Here is a 16,158-nt window from a genome sequence, read left to right on the forward strand (position 1 = left end):
TATATCTGTAATAATTTCTCTTTAATCTGTGTGCTCAACTTCTTTACACGGCCCTCCAAAAACACCAGCGTGGTACTTTTCCATTTAAGAACATCTTTGTGAAATTACCTATTCCTTGAGATATTTTGGAAGTGAATTTAACTAAGCTAGACAGCACTAACACACAAAATCTTGTTTTCCTCTCTTCTTTTTTGTGATTTGCAAAGGTAAAAAATAAAGTGGCCGTGATCTTTTATTTTAGAACTTTGGTATCAAAACCACCCTGTGCAGTACCTGGGTTGCTCAGTTGGTAGAGCATACAGTTGTTGCTCTCCAGGTCATGAGTTTGAACCCCACATTGGGTGTGGAGATTATTTTAAAAACCTAATTGAAAAAAACAAAACATCACCCTGTGTTCTATTTCGGGTAGGAGATCTCAAAGTAGACTTTCTTTTTAGGCTTTAGAGATACTCGTATAAGATTATACATTAAATTTTCCTGCTAGTGATTTTCATGTCTAGAAATCATAATTCTAAATTACGTTCTCTTTATTTCTGATTTTATTAGATCAATTCAAATATCTCTAATTAAGAGGGATGTTCAGGGAAAACTATAAGCATTCCATGTTCTTGTATGTGTGGTTAGAAGATTCAAATTAAATTGAAGTTATCATCAACTGGATGATGATTTAGAGATTGGGATTTTTATATTAATTATCTTGGTGAAAGCACCAGACAGACACAACAGACATACACACAAGAAAAGAACAAAAGAAAGGCCTGATAACCTTGAAGTATATGTTTCTGTTTTATTGTTGTGTGGAAAATTACAACTAGATATGAAATGAGGTGCACAAGTTTACTTTCCCTTTCATTGTCCTTGCAGCAGTGGGAAAACAGTGCAATTAATCATTTACCTTCCTAAAGATGGCTGGTGAATGTATCACCTCCATGAGAGCCCAGTTCAGAAATGCAGCCAGAATGGCTGTTGACAGTGGATGAAGACCAAGAACTAAGATGTAGCTGGAGTGATATTCAAAGGCAGGCCAGTCCTCTGTCTCTTGATTGCAACATTTTTTTCCTTACTGTTGTCTGTTTCCTCTTGTCATATTCTCTTCCCCTCTTCCCATCCCAATTATGCTATCCCAGTTTCCTTCTTTTGTGAGCTTTTAGCCTTCCTAATCTTTACTGAATCTTTAAAAATGTGGAATAAGCTTACTTAAACCAGGAATTTTATTGGGCATTTGTATGACTTGCAATGTTTCTAGAATTGTGATACTGCCTATGAGCCTCCTTTAATGTATCACTGTATGGAGGAGGAATACTTAAGGAATTAGATTCTTTATTCTTTAATTTGGATTTTTATATCTTCAGCCCACAGCCACTTAACTCAAATTAACTTTGTGTTGTTGGTATTGAGAGTTATTATAAATTATGAATGAACTCTTAGAGCTCATTTATATTTCTAATATCTAATCTGGGTAGAAGTAGATATATGAGCGTCAGTACAATTATGAATAATAATAATGAAACATAATATAGGAATAACATTTTTAAGATTTATGATAACATAAGTAGTTTTTTTTTCATAAGTAGCTTTTTAATGTTCCTAATTGAGTACTCAGTTTGCAGTTATGAAACCCACATTACTTTTCAATCTAGTTTTGTTGTAACTTAGAACTTGTATTTTTTTTCTTTTTTAATGCAGAAATCGCTCTAAAAGGAACTTGTAGATGTTAACTTTATGGTAGTGTTTATGGATGGTTCTTGTAGGGGAGGCAAAATTTATTTCATCGAACTATTTGTTACATTGAGATGGTCTTTTATAAAGTTCAAAAAATTTGTTTAAAAACCTCTTTTAATTATATATAGTGAAACTAAGAAAATGTAATTTCTTTTTTTTTTTAAGATACTTTATTTATTTATTCATGAGAGACACAGAGAGAGAGGCAGAGACATAGGCAGAGGGAGAAGCAGGCTCCTCGCAGGGAGTCCGATGTGGGACTTGATCCTGGGACTCTGGGATCACACCCTGAGCCAAAGGCAGACACTCAACTGCTGAGCCACCCAGGCATCCCTGAAAATGTAATTTCTATTAGAGATTAATGTATAGCGGTAGTTGGCTTATCTTTTTGTACAATATTCCTTTATTAACAAGCTATAATTTATAAATCAGCCAATAACTAAAAAAATTATCTTCATATAAAAAATTTCCATTTTTGTGGTTATCTGTTTTAAAACACATAGCAATAATTAGATTTTCTTTGCTCAAGATGGTTAACTATCTCACTTAAAGTTAAAAAGTTATTTTATTAAGACCAAATTTCTCTTAATTTTCTTTTTCAAAGGTGAAAGAAATTAGACAAGGATGGATTAGGTGAATACCTAATTCTGTAATTTCATGATATATTAATATATCAATATGATTGTAGATTAGACCAAAGATGTATTAATTTTACCCAAATTTAGTTCTCATCCTTCATATTTAATAAAGGAGAGAATACTATACATCTTACACTTTCACTTTAGAGAATATTCATATATAATAGAATAAATTTCACTCTTTAAATATAGGAGTATTTTTTTTTATTGCTTATTTGTTAAAGTCATGACTTGATTAGCTTATGTAGTATTTTAGTATATAGGCTTTGTGTCATACTTGATATAGTCCCAGACAGAATGTATGTAAACTCTTGATTTGGAGCATGGTTCTTCAGTTCCTTTCTGTGAAGTGAAAGTAAGTTTTGGACTTTTAGAAAGTATCATAATAACAAGTGATTCTCAGTTCAAATGTCTAGAACTAAGGTTGGAAATCTAAAAATATACAAAATAGCTCTTACCTTAAGAGCAGTTCCAGAAACCTCTAGTAAAAAAATTTTATTATTAATATAAAAAGATTGATTAAAAATCAACTCAGTATCAATTTATTCACATTTATTGAGTACTTAACATGTACTAAGTTCTGTGCTTAATGCTTTATGAATGTTATCTCATGGGCTATTTATAATAATCTTATAAAATAGGTCCTTTTCCCAGTCTTTTTCTGTTGAAAAACTGAGGCCTATACAAATTGTTGCTAGTAAGTGTCAAGACTCAAACTTGGTTCAGCCATGGGTTGTTTTTTTGTTTGTTTGTTTTGTTTTGTTTTTCAGTTCGGCCATGTTTAAGAACCTAAGGTATAGTGTAATATGTATGCATCTAATTCATGTTTAAGTTCTGAATTTATTTTAAAGATATTTGTTATTACCTTAGACTGCTAAACAATATTAACAATTTCCCTTATTGTTTTTATATTAAGATTTGATATATGTATAAGGTTTAATATAATTTTGTAGCTAGCACATTGTTACTGTTGTTGGCACCTTAATAGGTTCTCTTAAAACAAATTCTAATTCCAAAGTATCTTGCTTTAAGTAATCCTGTAGTAGCTTAGCAATAAAAAGGTAAATAGGAAACCCTCTTATTTTTGAGGGAATTTGCAATAAAATATCTTCAAATAATTTTTTCTAATAAATGTTAATATTTTATTTATTTAATAAAGTTACTATATACAAAACAGATTATGGTGATTTAATTTACTAGAATCTCACAGCATAGTTTATGTACATCTAGTATCTGAGATTTTTATATAAGGTTTATTATTATCTTCTGTATTGCCTACAAAGCCATCTTAAATTTCATAAAGAATTAAGTAGAATATTGCACTTAATTCTTTTATTACCCAATTTTAGGATAGTGCATAAATTTAATTTGAATTACATAGGGCCCTTTGTGGTAGAGATCTGTCATTGTCATTTTCAGAGACATTTCATTCAAAGGTAGAAAACGTTTTAGGACTTTAAAAAAATGTAATAGTGTTGGTACAATTTTATATTAATAAAACCTTTATTCCACATGTATCTTTTAAATCATGCTATTTTCTAGTCTTATCTTTATTTTTGTATGTATTTGATCCTATTAAAGTCACTTTTGTGGAATGCTTCTGATTGTCATTATTGCGAGGAGGAAAAATGTTTCTAGGGTAATGTACGAAAATGTACAATAGTTGATGTAACACCACATTTTTGGTCATAGAGCTGTTAAATGCACAGAAGTATTTTTGAAAAGCCATGTCTGTAAAGAAGTCTTTTATAGTATCACATCTGGCATAGTACTCTAATCAACTATTTAAAATTTTTAAAATATCTGTTTTTCATAACAAAAAGATAACATGGATAAACAACATTAATAATGATAAAAGTAGTTCCTAGTGAGGTATTTGTTAATAATTACTAGACCATTGTTAAAATCTTACTATTCCAGAGGAGCTACATATTGGTCTTTAGCATCTCATTTTCTAGAGCTGTTTTCCAAACATACCAGCTATTTTGAGGAGGTATAACAAAATACTATCTGCTTTTAATTCAGTGAATGACAAAGATTTTTAAAGCTTTTTTTCCATTTTGTGCAGGTTCTTATAGGTGAAACAAATATATAAAATAACAATTCTTATTTGTAACCATGATAGAAGCTACAGAAATTCATATAGACAAAATGATTTTATATATATCAGTGGGGACGAGGATGGTGCAGCTCATCTAGAAACATATCTGAACATCTTAAAATTTGTGAGATTATATAAAGAAGTAGTATACTAAACTTAGTCATTTACACTTGTGAACAGTATCCTTGATTGGGTTCCAGTCATATAAAAATTCTAGAGACTAAGCATTCTGTAACACTTGAAATGCTTACATTTTCCTTTGAGACCTATGTGTTTTTTTATTTACTTTTAGTCCAGATGAGAGGTTATTGTCATCACTGAAGCTTTGTCTTTTTTTATATTATTAATGATTATGGATTTTTTCTGAGTTTTTTCTTGAGTGAGTAGTAATGTTTGTATTTTTCAATACAGTGAGCAATAGTACTGAAAATCCTATAAAATATCTGATAATTATGCTTAATGAGCACTTAACATGTTCCAAACACTGTGTTTTAAATGCTTTTTATACCTTACCTAGTAGTCAACTCATAAGATTCCTCTGAGACAGGTCCTGTTTCTCCTTCTGTGGGGCAAACTCTGTCTCTTATGAAACATAAGAAAAACGCAGAGACACAAAGATATAATGTCTTTTAATTCAGTTTTCAGACAGCAGTTTCAAACACCCTAAAGAAAGTTCCAGTGTTCATTTTAAAAATTGATTTATTTTCAGAGATTGACTCATTTTAGCAAATTTTCAAAATAAATATTATTGAATTATAAAAACACTCTTTGCTATTTATATGAGAAATATTTTTTTAACTTATTTTCCACCCCTCCTCTTTTGTGCATTGTCCTCAGGATATTTTTGTCTAATTACTTTTTATAAACTAAGATATAAAATTTACTTCTTTATTGGAAAATATTTTTTCCCTATTGACAACATAAAGGGCTATTATTTGTTGTGTATTAGGCACTATGCTAATAAGTACTTCACCTGCATTATCTTAAATGGTGTTTCCAACAACCTCTCAAGGCAGGTACTATTATTATCATTCCTATTTTACATATGAGGAAAATTGAGGCCCTACAAGGTTAAATTACTTGCCTGAGATCAGAAAGTGGTGGAATTGGGATTCAAACATAGGTCAGATTCCAAAGCTTGTGATTTAAGTACTGTTATATTTTTGCTATAAAATTTTGTTTTCTGTGTTTTTCTATATATAAGTGACTTTACTCTTTTAAGTAGAATTCAGCAATATGAATATTGTTTTTCAGCTGTGAGTAGCAGAGTGCCCACTGGTTCAAACAGTTCCTCTCAGACCACAGAATGTCTTACACCTGAACCCTGTTCTCAGTCTCCAAGCAATGTGGCTTCCCAGTCTATGCCCCCGGTCTATCCTTCAGTTGACATTGATGCACATGTGAGTAAATTGCTTGCTTGCTTTATTTATTTATTTAAAAGATTTTGCTTATTTAATTTAGAAAGAGTGCACAAGTGAGGGGGTGGGGCAGAGAGAGAATCTCAAGCTGACTCCACGCTTAGCATGGAGCCAGACACAGGGCTTAACTTCACAACCCTGAGATCATGACCTAAGCAGAAATCACTAGACACTTAACTGACTCAGCCACCCAGGGGCCCCTAGACTGCTTTATTTTGCATATTCTGATTTTCTTTGTTTGGAAAAGAAAATTATCATTGTATGTTCATTGCAGAAATAATTATTATTTGCTCTTAAATTGATAACCATGTTGTAAACAAAAACTAACTTTTTTTTCATCTCTAGACTGAGAGCAATCACGACACAGCATTAACATTAGCTTGTGCGGGTGGTCATGAAGAACTTGTGTCTGTACTCATTGCACGAGATGCTAAAATTGAGCACAGAGATAAAAAAGGTAAATGTCAGAAGTAAAGCTCGAGAGTTAGTTCCATCAGAAAATAAGTTTTAAAAAATTTTTTTTAGAAAACAATTATATTTTTGATTATCAATAAATAGATGGATAAGCATATTTCAATTAGGAATATCTACTGGAGTACAACAAGTTATGGTTGCTTTTCTCCTTAATCCAAAAGTAGAACACACAGAGGTATAAAGGCTCATTATGAGTATAAACTTTAGTAGTTTTGTTTGACTTAGCATTTCCTTTTTATCGGGGGTTTTGGGGTTTTTGTCACTAACAAATTAGGGACTAGAGCAGTTTTATGTTAAATGGTTTTAAGTATCTGCCCTAAAGATTTCCTATTGAAATAGTAGAGAATTGAAAACAATAGCTCAAAAAAATAAAATAAAATAAAATAAAATAAAATAAAATAAAATAAAATAAAATAAAACAATAGCTCAATAATTTAAAAAATTTGAGACTTTTATTTTCTGTTTTAGGTTTCACACCACTGATCCTGGCAGCAACAGCCGGGCATGTTGGAGTTGTTGAAATCCTTTTGGATAAAGGTGGAGATATAGAAGCACAATCTGAACGCACTAAGGATACTCCACTTTCATTAGCATGTTCTGGTGGACGTCAGGAGGTGTGTTAATGTTGATTTTCATTTTGTAAACATTATACCCGTATTTTAAATATGCATATGCTTAATAATTTAGCTACATAAATAAAACTTGCATGTGTTGATATGTTCCATATACTAAATTTAGTGGGAGTAGTGAATCATCTTGCCCTTCAGGCAAAAAATAATAATAATAATTCTGTTTATCCTTACATTTATTGGGGCTGAATGAGCCACAATCCTAACACATATGAACTGCAAATTCATCCACTCAACCATTGATAAGCAGAATGAGTAACATTTTGTTATTTCAATATAATTGGGAAATCAGAGCTCCAAATTCTGTGATATGAAATTGAATACATTTCTCTAGTGCTGATATTTGAATATTTAGGGCATAATTAAAATGTCAGATACTTAGTCAATGAAATTATAGATTCCATTTCTTTGTGCTTCCTTCATTAGAAGTTGAATCCTTCTCTGTTTTTATTTTACTTTGTAGGTAGTAGACTTGCTGCTGGCTCGAGGTGCAAATAAAGAACATAGGAATGTGTCTGATTATACACCACTGAGTCTAGCTGCATCTGGAGGATATGTTAACATCATTAAGATTCTGCTTAATGCTGGTGCAGAGATTAATTCAAGGTATCTATCTTCATTATATTACTCATGATTAGTATAAATTACTACCTTGGGATTAAGTGTCTTCCTCTAAATATTTGTACAGGTACCATTTTTATTTTTATTATTTTTTTTATTATATATTTTTTAATTTTTATTTATTTATGATAGTCACAGAGAGAGAGAGAGAGAGAGGCAGAGACATAGGCAGAGGGAGAAGCAGGCTCCATGCACCGGGAGCCTGACGTGGGATTCGATCCCGGGTCTCCAAGATCGCGCCCCAGGCCGAAGGCAGGCGGCAAACCGCTGCGCCACCCAGGGATCCCTATTTTTAATTAAGATAGTACTAAAATCAACTTTACTTTTAACTAAAAATTAAAAAAATTAAAGTTACTGCTAAAGTTACAAGACCACCAATTATTCCTATAATGTACTTAAAAGTAATCACACCTTATTTTAGCTAACATAGCTATTTTTAAAAAGGTCTAATTTCAGAAGGTGCTTCATTATATATAGCTGGAAATTTATAACTTCTAAATTGGGATTATGTTTTAAATTGTGAAATTTTCCCATTCCTAGTTAGTAGTCTACACAAATAAAATACATTCGTTGGTGTTAGAACCCTTTCTTTTTAAACTAAATCATTTTCATCTTTTATATTCTCTTTGCTTTTTAAAAAACAGTTAGCAACATATTATCTTAATTTTCTAAGCACATTTCTCCCCTTAGGACTGGGAGTAAACTAGGTATTTCTCCCCTGATGTTGGCTGCCATGAATGGACACGTTCCTGCAGTGAAACTGCTGCTTGATATGGGTTCAGACATTAATGCCCAAATAGAGACCAATCGGAACACAGCTCTCACCTTGGCCTGTTTCCAAGGCCGAGCAGAAGTTGTGAGTTTGCTTCTGGACCGAAAAGCCAATGTTGAACATAGAGCAAAGGTAAGCATTTTGTAACTTTTCAACTTCTTAGACTGTATTTCTATGTATTTCTATGTATGTATTTCTATGTATTTCTATGGTGTTGTGGGATACCTTGCTGGCTCAGTTGGTGAAGCATCCAGCTCTTAATCTTGGGGTCATGAGTTCAAACCCCACATCAGGGGTAGAATTTACTTAAAAATATATATTTATAAAAGGGCACCTGGCTGGCTCAATCAGTAGAGCGTGTGTCTCTTGATATCAGAGCTATGAGTGTGAGCCTCATGTTGGTTGTAGAGATTACTTAAAAATAAAATCTTAAAAAAAAAAAATAGCATGGCATTTCAACTCAAATTGAGTGTGCTATTTTAAATTGTTGTAGGTTAAAACTGACATCCCAAGGCAAGATCAGGAAATTGTGATGTTCAGTGGCCAATGACACACTATCATCATTCATGACTTATTAAGGACAATGAAGAAAGTAGAATCCATAGATTTTCCAGCCTCAGACTTGATTAGCTCTCTGTTAATCCTCCAGTTTGCAATCTTTGAATATATAATAAGATATTTTTATAATAAGATTATTTTGTAGAGTCCTCTTTTTTTTTTTTTTTTTTTAAAGTAAGCTCTGTGCCTGACTTGGGACTTGAGCTCACAACTCTGAGATCAAGAGTCACATGTTCTACTGACTAAGCCAGGTGTCCTGTAGAGTCCTTTAATGTAGATTTTTAAAGAACTTTCTCAATGAAGCATGTGGTTAGCATTGATAAAAATCTAATCAGAGGGGCACCTGGGTGGCTCAGTCAGTTAAGGGCCTGCCTTCAGCTCAGGTCATGATCCCAGGATCGTGGGATCGAGCCCCACATTTGGCTCTCTGCTCAGCAGGGAGCCTGCTTCTCCCTCTGCCTCTGCCCCTCTCCCTGCTTGTGCGCTCTTTCTCTCTCTTTCAAATAAATAAAATATTTTTTTAAAACCTGATCAGAAAATTACTGATTAGATCATAAAATTAAGGCAGCTAAAATCTAATTTGATCATAACAGATTCTGACAAATTCATGACTATTTGGCATTTAGAAAGGAGTTAGTATATCAGTGTTTTGAATTTCTGTGCTTAGAACTACTAGGAACTTACAACCCTAGAAAAACGTACCTTATGTAGAATTCTTTATAGTCATACAATAGTCAATCTGGTAGTCATTTCAAATTTTAAAGATTTGAATGAAATTTTCATATTTTCACCCTGCACTGCATTAGTTATATTTCTTCAAATTTAATGCAACCTTTACATTTTTTTTTTGTAATCTACAAAATTAGGAAGTATAATTTTCCTCAAAATTTTCATAGCACAAAGAAAAATGAAACTTTCCTGCTATCCAGTTTATTTTTTTCGTATTTCATGTATTCAAGTGTGGCCCACTTATCTATTAGGAGTCCTATAGAAATCCGTGTTACTTTGGAAGTGATACCAGTAGGAAATGTCTCTTGGCTAAAGTTTTGGGGACCAAAGAGCAAAGGACACAAATGCATAAAATTTATGAAGTGATATTTTAATCTATTATTCCCAAGTTTGAACAGGATTAAAAGAGTTTATCCTGAGTTATTTAGCAAACTACATTCTCAGGTAAATATTTTAAACAAAATTTTCCCATTGAACAATGTGCTTTACTTAATTTTCTTTTTATTCATTTTTCGTATCTATATTCATTGTGCAGAGAAGTTATTGTCTGGTGTGTAAATTTATAACAGTTTAGAAATTATAAAGTTGGGGATCCCTGGGTGGGTCAGCGGTTCAGTGCCTTCAGCCCAGGGTTTGATCCTGGGGTCCCGGGATCGAGTCCCACGTTGGGCTCCCTGCATGGAGCCTGCTTCTCCCTCTGCCTGTGTCTCTGCCTCTCTCTGTCTCTCATGAATGAATAAATAAAAATCTTTTTAAAAAATTATAAAATTGTTTTTTCATATGAGGTGATGTGTTAAAATAAATGAATTCATTGTAGCTTATCTAATTCAATCTAACACAGGACTCTTAGGTGGCTCAGTGGTTGAGCGTCTGCTTTCAGCTCAGGGTGTGATCCCGGGGTCTCAGGATGGAGTCCCACATCGGTCTCCCTGCATGGAGCCTGCTTCTCCCTCTGCCTGTGTCTCTGCCTCTCTCTCTGTCTCTCATGAATGAATAAAGTCAATTGTTTTCATCTGTTAAAAAAATTATATTAATTTGCTTGCATAAATTTTTGGTTTAAACAGACTGGCCTTACTCCTTTGATGGAAGCTGCTTCTGGAGGATATGCAGAGGTTGGAAGAGTTCTCCTTGATAAAGGAGCAGATGTCAATGCTCCCCCTGTGCCTTCCTCAAGAGATACTGCTTTAACAATAGCAGCCGACAAAGGTCACTACAAGTTTTGTGAGCTCCTGATTAATAGGTAGGTAAATTTTATATTTATATATAGAAGTTATTGGATCCTTTCCGCTTTTGAGCACGTTTACAGTTAATCAGATGGTTTTACTTTATTCACATTTTAAAGAACAGATTATTAAAAAAAATAAAGAACGTATTATTTGCATGCTATCTTATAGAAGATAAAAGACAAATAGAGGAAATAGAAAGCCAACACCTTCTTGTAGATAACAAACTATATTAACAATTTTTTATTTTATAGGGGAGCCCATATTGATGTTCGAAACAAGAAGGGAAACACACCACTTTGGTTGGCATCCAACGGTGGTCATTTTGATGTGGTGCAATTGCTAGTGCAAGCAGGTGCTGATGTAGATGCAGCAGATAACAGGAAAATCACACCTCTTATGTCAGCATTTCGCAAGGTAATTTGATGTTGAGGGAAAAAGGTAAAATGTAATCATTTTAAACTGATTCTAAGTTGAAACCATGTGAGAAAAACGAATTACTCTTGGAAAACAGCCTGAATTTCCATACATAAATCATTGCTTTCTTTCCATTCTTTTTGTGGCCAAATCTAAGAGCTATATGGTAGTTCACTTTAATCAACATCGTTGTTAAATCACTTGGTGTCTTGACTAGTTTTGTTATGTTATACATAACACATGAGATTTAAGTATGCAGATGATGTCTATCTAAGAAAGAACAAAAAGGAGAGGACTCTTTCATAAAAACTTACTAGATCTCCTATATATGTATTAAGGCTTGCTTGTCTGCTATATTTTTAAAAGCCTTTCCATTACAGTTATGATAAACTATAAACTACTTAATATGGCTGTACAAAGCCCTGCATGATATGGCTCATGCCTGTGTCCTCAAACAGTCGTTTATGCTATCCTTCCCCTTTGTTCACTATACTTCAGCTGCTGGTCTAGAATGCACTAAATCTGTATCTGCCAGAGGGAGTTTGTTCACTGGTTTTCTTTCCCTTGCTCTTTGCTTGCTCACTTCTGCTCATCCTTTAGCTCCCAGTTTAAATGTCATTTCTTAGAGAATCCTTCCCTTAATACCCATCTAAACAAGGTCCTCTTGTTCTTTTTTATAGTACCATATTATTTTTCTTACTCCAATTTGTAATTATATATTCAAACATGTATTTAATTTTTTAATGCCTATCTTCCTGGACTGGAAGATCCAGGAAGACCAGGCTTCATGACTATCTTTGTTTAGCTTGGTGCCTGACACATACTAGGTAGTCACTAAATAGTTATTGAATGAGAACAGTGTAAGTTTTGTATCTTACAAAAAGAACTTAAAATATATTTTAGACTTGGTTCTTTTTTTTTTAATTTTTCCTTTTTAATTGAGGTGTTCTTTACATATAGTGAAATATATAAACCTAAGATGCATAGTTTAATGAGTTTTGATAAATGCATATACCTGTGTAACCCACATCCCATAAATACATTAAAAAATGCTTTTATAATCCTGGGAAGTTCCATCATGTCCATTCTCAATTCCCTGGCCTGGAGGCAACAACTTTCCTGATTTTTGTCACCATCAGCCTAATTCTTGAAGATGTTTTAGAACTTGGTTGGAGGAAAACTGCAAGTTTGGTTGTGTTAAAATAGATGGTACTTAGAATAAATTAAGATCATTCACCTCTGATTGTAGCATTTAGAAAGCATTTTACCTAGATTCAAGGCATGAGACTCATATAAATGTGAGCATCTCCCTTGTTTAGTAAGATGGACCCACAATAATGCTTTGAAGTCTAGAACATCTCTCTTTTAGGACCAGTTTCCCTTTTATATAAAGGTTCATTTCACACCACTAATTTTTATTAATGGATTTATTCTAGGAAACATTTGTTTTCTATAAAAGTTTTTCTGTTTTCAGTGGGAAATACTAGATTAAATTTAGGAGAAATGTGTGAGCATGTTTTTGTTTTCATAATTTCAATTTTCAGTTTAGTAAACTATCCAGAAGTATTACCACACCTTTTACTCTTAAATTGTTAAACACATGGGTAAATTTTTAAGGAGTTCTTTTGTGCATTTTTTGTTGTACTTCTTACAGGGTCATGTAAAAGTTGTTCAATATTTGGTGAAGGAAGTGAATCAGTTCCCTTCTGATATAGAATGCATGAGATACATAGCAACAATTACAGATAAGGTAGGTTTAATACACTGTTGTCGTACATTTTTGTTCTTTATAGAATTGTATGCTGAAGTGTGTAATTAGCAACCTTCCTTTTGTCTTATGTGAGACGGATACCTAATCTATCTATGCTTTAGTTTCTCCATGGAGAATGGATATAATAATTTTGATAAATTATTTTGAGACTTCCTTCCTGTTATGGACTATCATCACAGTGAGTGCAACTAAGGGTTATTGCTAGACTATTGGCCTGAATAGAAGGTTTTCTAAGAACACAGACTTTTTAGGAAATAGTGCCCCACCCCTTCTTAAAGATTTTTTATTTATTAGAGAGAGAGAGAGAGAGGGCATAAGCACAAGTGGCGCTGGGGGGGCGGGCAGAAGAAGCAGACTCCCACTGAGCAGGGAACCCAACATGGGACTTGAACCCTGGGATCATGACCTGAGCTGAAGGCAGACATTTAACCGACTAAGCTACCCAGGTGCCCCAATAGTGCCTTTTTTTTTTGATGAAAGATTATACTTTAAAAAAAAGGAAGAATAATGTATAACTAGACTCAAAGGATGGCTTGTATTTGGCTTAGTGAGTTTTCATTTGTTTGGGCTTTAAGTCCTGGACTTCACTGTGTTCATCAGTTCATCAGTTTATTTGGCCTGTTGATGTTATGTGTTCCTATATTTATATAATTCCATTTTCTACTCTAGGAACTCTTGAAAAAATGTCACCAATGTGTTGAGACAATTGTGAAGGCTAAAGACCAGCAGGCTGCAGAAGCAAATAAGAATGCAAGTATTCTTTTGAAGGAACTTGATCTGGAAAAGGTGAGTAAGAAAAATAATTTTTCTTTTTAGAAATTGTTGAAAATTGGGGCAGCCGGCTGACTCAACTGGAAAACCATGTGACTCTTGATCTCAGGGTCATGAGTTTGAGCCCCACTTTGGTTGTAGTAGAGATTACTTACTTATAAATAACCAAACAAATTTTTTAAAAAATTGTTGAAAATTTGCTGAAATAAATTTACCATCCTTATGAACCAAAATATCTTTCAAAGGAAATGATTATCTAGTCACTACAACTTTTTGATTGTGACCTTTTATCCTTAAAAAATACGTATTCTTTTTTTAGAAGATTTTATTCATCCATTTGACATAGAGAGAGTGAGCGAGCAAGCACAAGCAAGTGGAGTGGCAGAAGGAGAGGCAGGTTCCCCACTGAGCAGGGAGCCCGATAGTGAGCTTGATCCCAGGGCTCTAGAACCATGACACAAGCAAAAGGCAGATACTTAACCAACTGAGCACCCAGTCTCCCTTAAAAAATATTTTTAACCATATAAGTGAAAGACTAGTTTTCAAGCAGGTTGCAGTTTGCCAAATGACATTATTACCTAAGTGGTTTTAACATTAGTTTGAGAGAAAATTTAGTAAAACATTGAAAATCTTTTGCTAACTATAAAATGTGTGCTATTAGTAGTTTATTAGATCCTCCCTTATAGAGTTAGTGTCTAATATCCTAAGATGTGTGGTATAATGGAAAAGGATAAAAAAACAAGATTGCTTTTCTGGGGGTCAGTCTGCTTACCTGGAAAATGAGGGTGTTGCTGTTCAATCCAGAAGTTGTATTAAAAGAACAAACACTATGATCAAGTAAGAGTTATCTTAAGAATGCAAGAGGTAGCTTAACATGAAGATATTTTGGGCAGCCCGGGTGGTTCAGTGGTTTAGTGCCGCCTTCAGCCTAGGGTGTGATCCTGGAGACCTGGGATCGAGTCCCACGTCCGGCTCCCTGCATGCAGCCTGCTTCTCCCTCTGCCTATCTCTCTGCCTCTCTCTCTCTCTCATGAATAAATAAATAAAATCTCTTAAAAAAATGAAGATATTTTGTTGGTGATTAAAGGAAGAAAAAATACATGATTATTTTGAGAGATACTAAAACCTTGAAACCAATTCTTAGTTTACCAAAAAAAAAAAAAAAATACAGGCTGTTTGGATAGCTCGGTCATTTAAGTGTCCAACTCTTCACTTTGGCTCAGGTCATGATCTCAGGGTTATGAGATCAAGCCCTGCATTTGGCTCCATGCTGGGCGTGGAGCCTACTTAAGATTCTCTTTCTCCTTCTCCCTCTGCCCTTCCCCACCTCCCCCAAACAAACAGACAACCCTCCAAAAAAATGTATAAGCTAAGAACAGAAGGAAAGGTCTCTTACAAATCATTGAAAAAACTGTAACTTGCCCAGAATAAAAACTGATCAGATGAATGGGCAATTCACAGAAAAAGAAATAAAGGGACACCTGGGTGGCTCAGTGGTTGAGCATCTGCCTTCAACTCAGGGTGTAATCCAGGGGTCCAGGATCGAGTCCCTCATCGGGCTCCTGGATGGAGCCTGCTTCTCTCTCTGCCTATGTCTCTGCCTCTCTCTCTGTGCCTCATGAATAAATAAATAAATAAATAAAATCTTTTAAAAAGAAAGAAAGAAAGAAAGATGTCAATTTTTACCAGATTGGCAAAACTTAAAATGTAAAGATTTGATAATAGCTACTGTTGGCAAGGATGGGGAAAGGTTATCACTCTAGTGAATGGTTTTTGATATATGGTATAAATTACTATAACTATTAATAGAAGTACTTTCACAAATAAATTTAAAGGGTGGATATCCTTACTCCCACCATTCCACTTATAGAAATTTAGCCTAAGGTAAATAGACAAATGTTCAAAAGATGTGAATATATAAGGGCATTCATTGCTGATAATAAGGGGAAAAGTAGAAACCTTAGGATTATAGGTAAAATCAGAAGGGGAAAAAAGTTATATTCATTTTAAAATAAAGCAAAATTCATAGTTAGATGACTATTAAGGTACCTTTCATGTCTATAATTTTGATTTTTGTGTAGCTACCTAGGCATATGGTCAGCAATTCCCTTGAGTAGCTAACCAGTTTGTTCAGAGTGAGGAAATTCAGTTTTTAGCTGAATATGCAATCTCTTCTCTCAATCCTTTCTCATTTACAGAGGGAATTGCAAACTTTTTCTATAAAATGCCAAATAGTAGGGGCAGCCCGGGTGGCCCAGCGGTTTAGCGCCGCCTTCAGCTCGGGGTGTGACCCTGGAGACCCCGGATCGAGTCC

At 33.9% G+C, this 16,158-nt stretch overlaps 1 protein-coding gene across 7 annotated transcripts in view; it reads left to right on the forward strand.

Annotated features, from left to right (window-relative positions):
• The window catches only part of ANKHD1 (ankyrin repeat and KH domain containing 1), a 118,954-nt gene that overhangs the window by 86,085 nt on the left and 16,711 nt on the right, over window positions 1–16,158 (forward strand). For all 7 annotated transcript variants that reach the window (XM_025445457.3, XM_049101834.1, XM_049101839.1 and 4 more), the window contains 9 exons: window positions 5,716–5,861; window positions 6,225–6,336; window positions 6,822–6,967; window positions 7,446–7,588; window positions 8,294–8,507; window positions 10,727–10,902; window positions 11,140–11,302; window positions 12,957–13,052; window positions 13,743–13,859. In XM_025445457.3, the coding sequence (XP_025301242.1) occupies window positions 5,716–5,861; window positions 6,225–6,336; window positions 6,822–6,967; window positions 7,446–7,588; window positions 8,294–8,507; window positions 10,727–10,902; window positions 11,140–11,302; window positions 12,957–13,052; window positions 13,743–13,859 (1,313 nt within the window). The remainder of the gene's footprint in view (window positions 1–5,715; window positions 5,862–6,224; window positions 6,337–6,821; window positions 6,968–7,445; window positions 7,589–8,293; window positions 8,508–10,726; window positions 10,903–11,139; window positions 11,303–12,956; window positions 13,053–13,742; window positions 13,860–16,158) is intronic.

This window comes from Canis lupus, chromosome 2 (assembly GCF_003254725.2).
Source record: "Canis lupus dingo isolate Sandy chromosome 2, ASM325472v2, whole genome shotgun sequence".
NCBI lineage: Eukaryota > Metazoa > Chordata > Mammalia > Carnivora > Canidae > Canis > Canis lupus.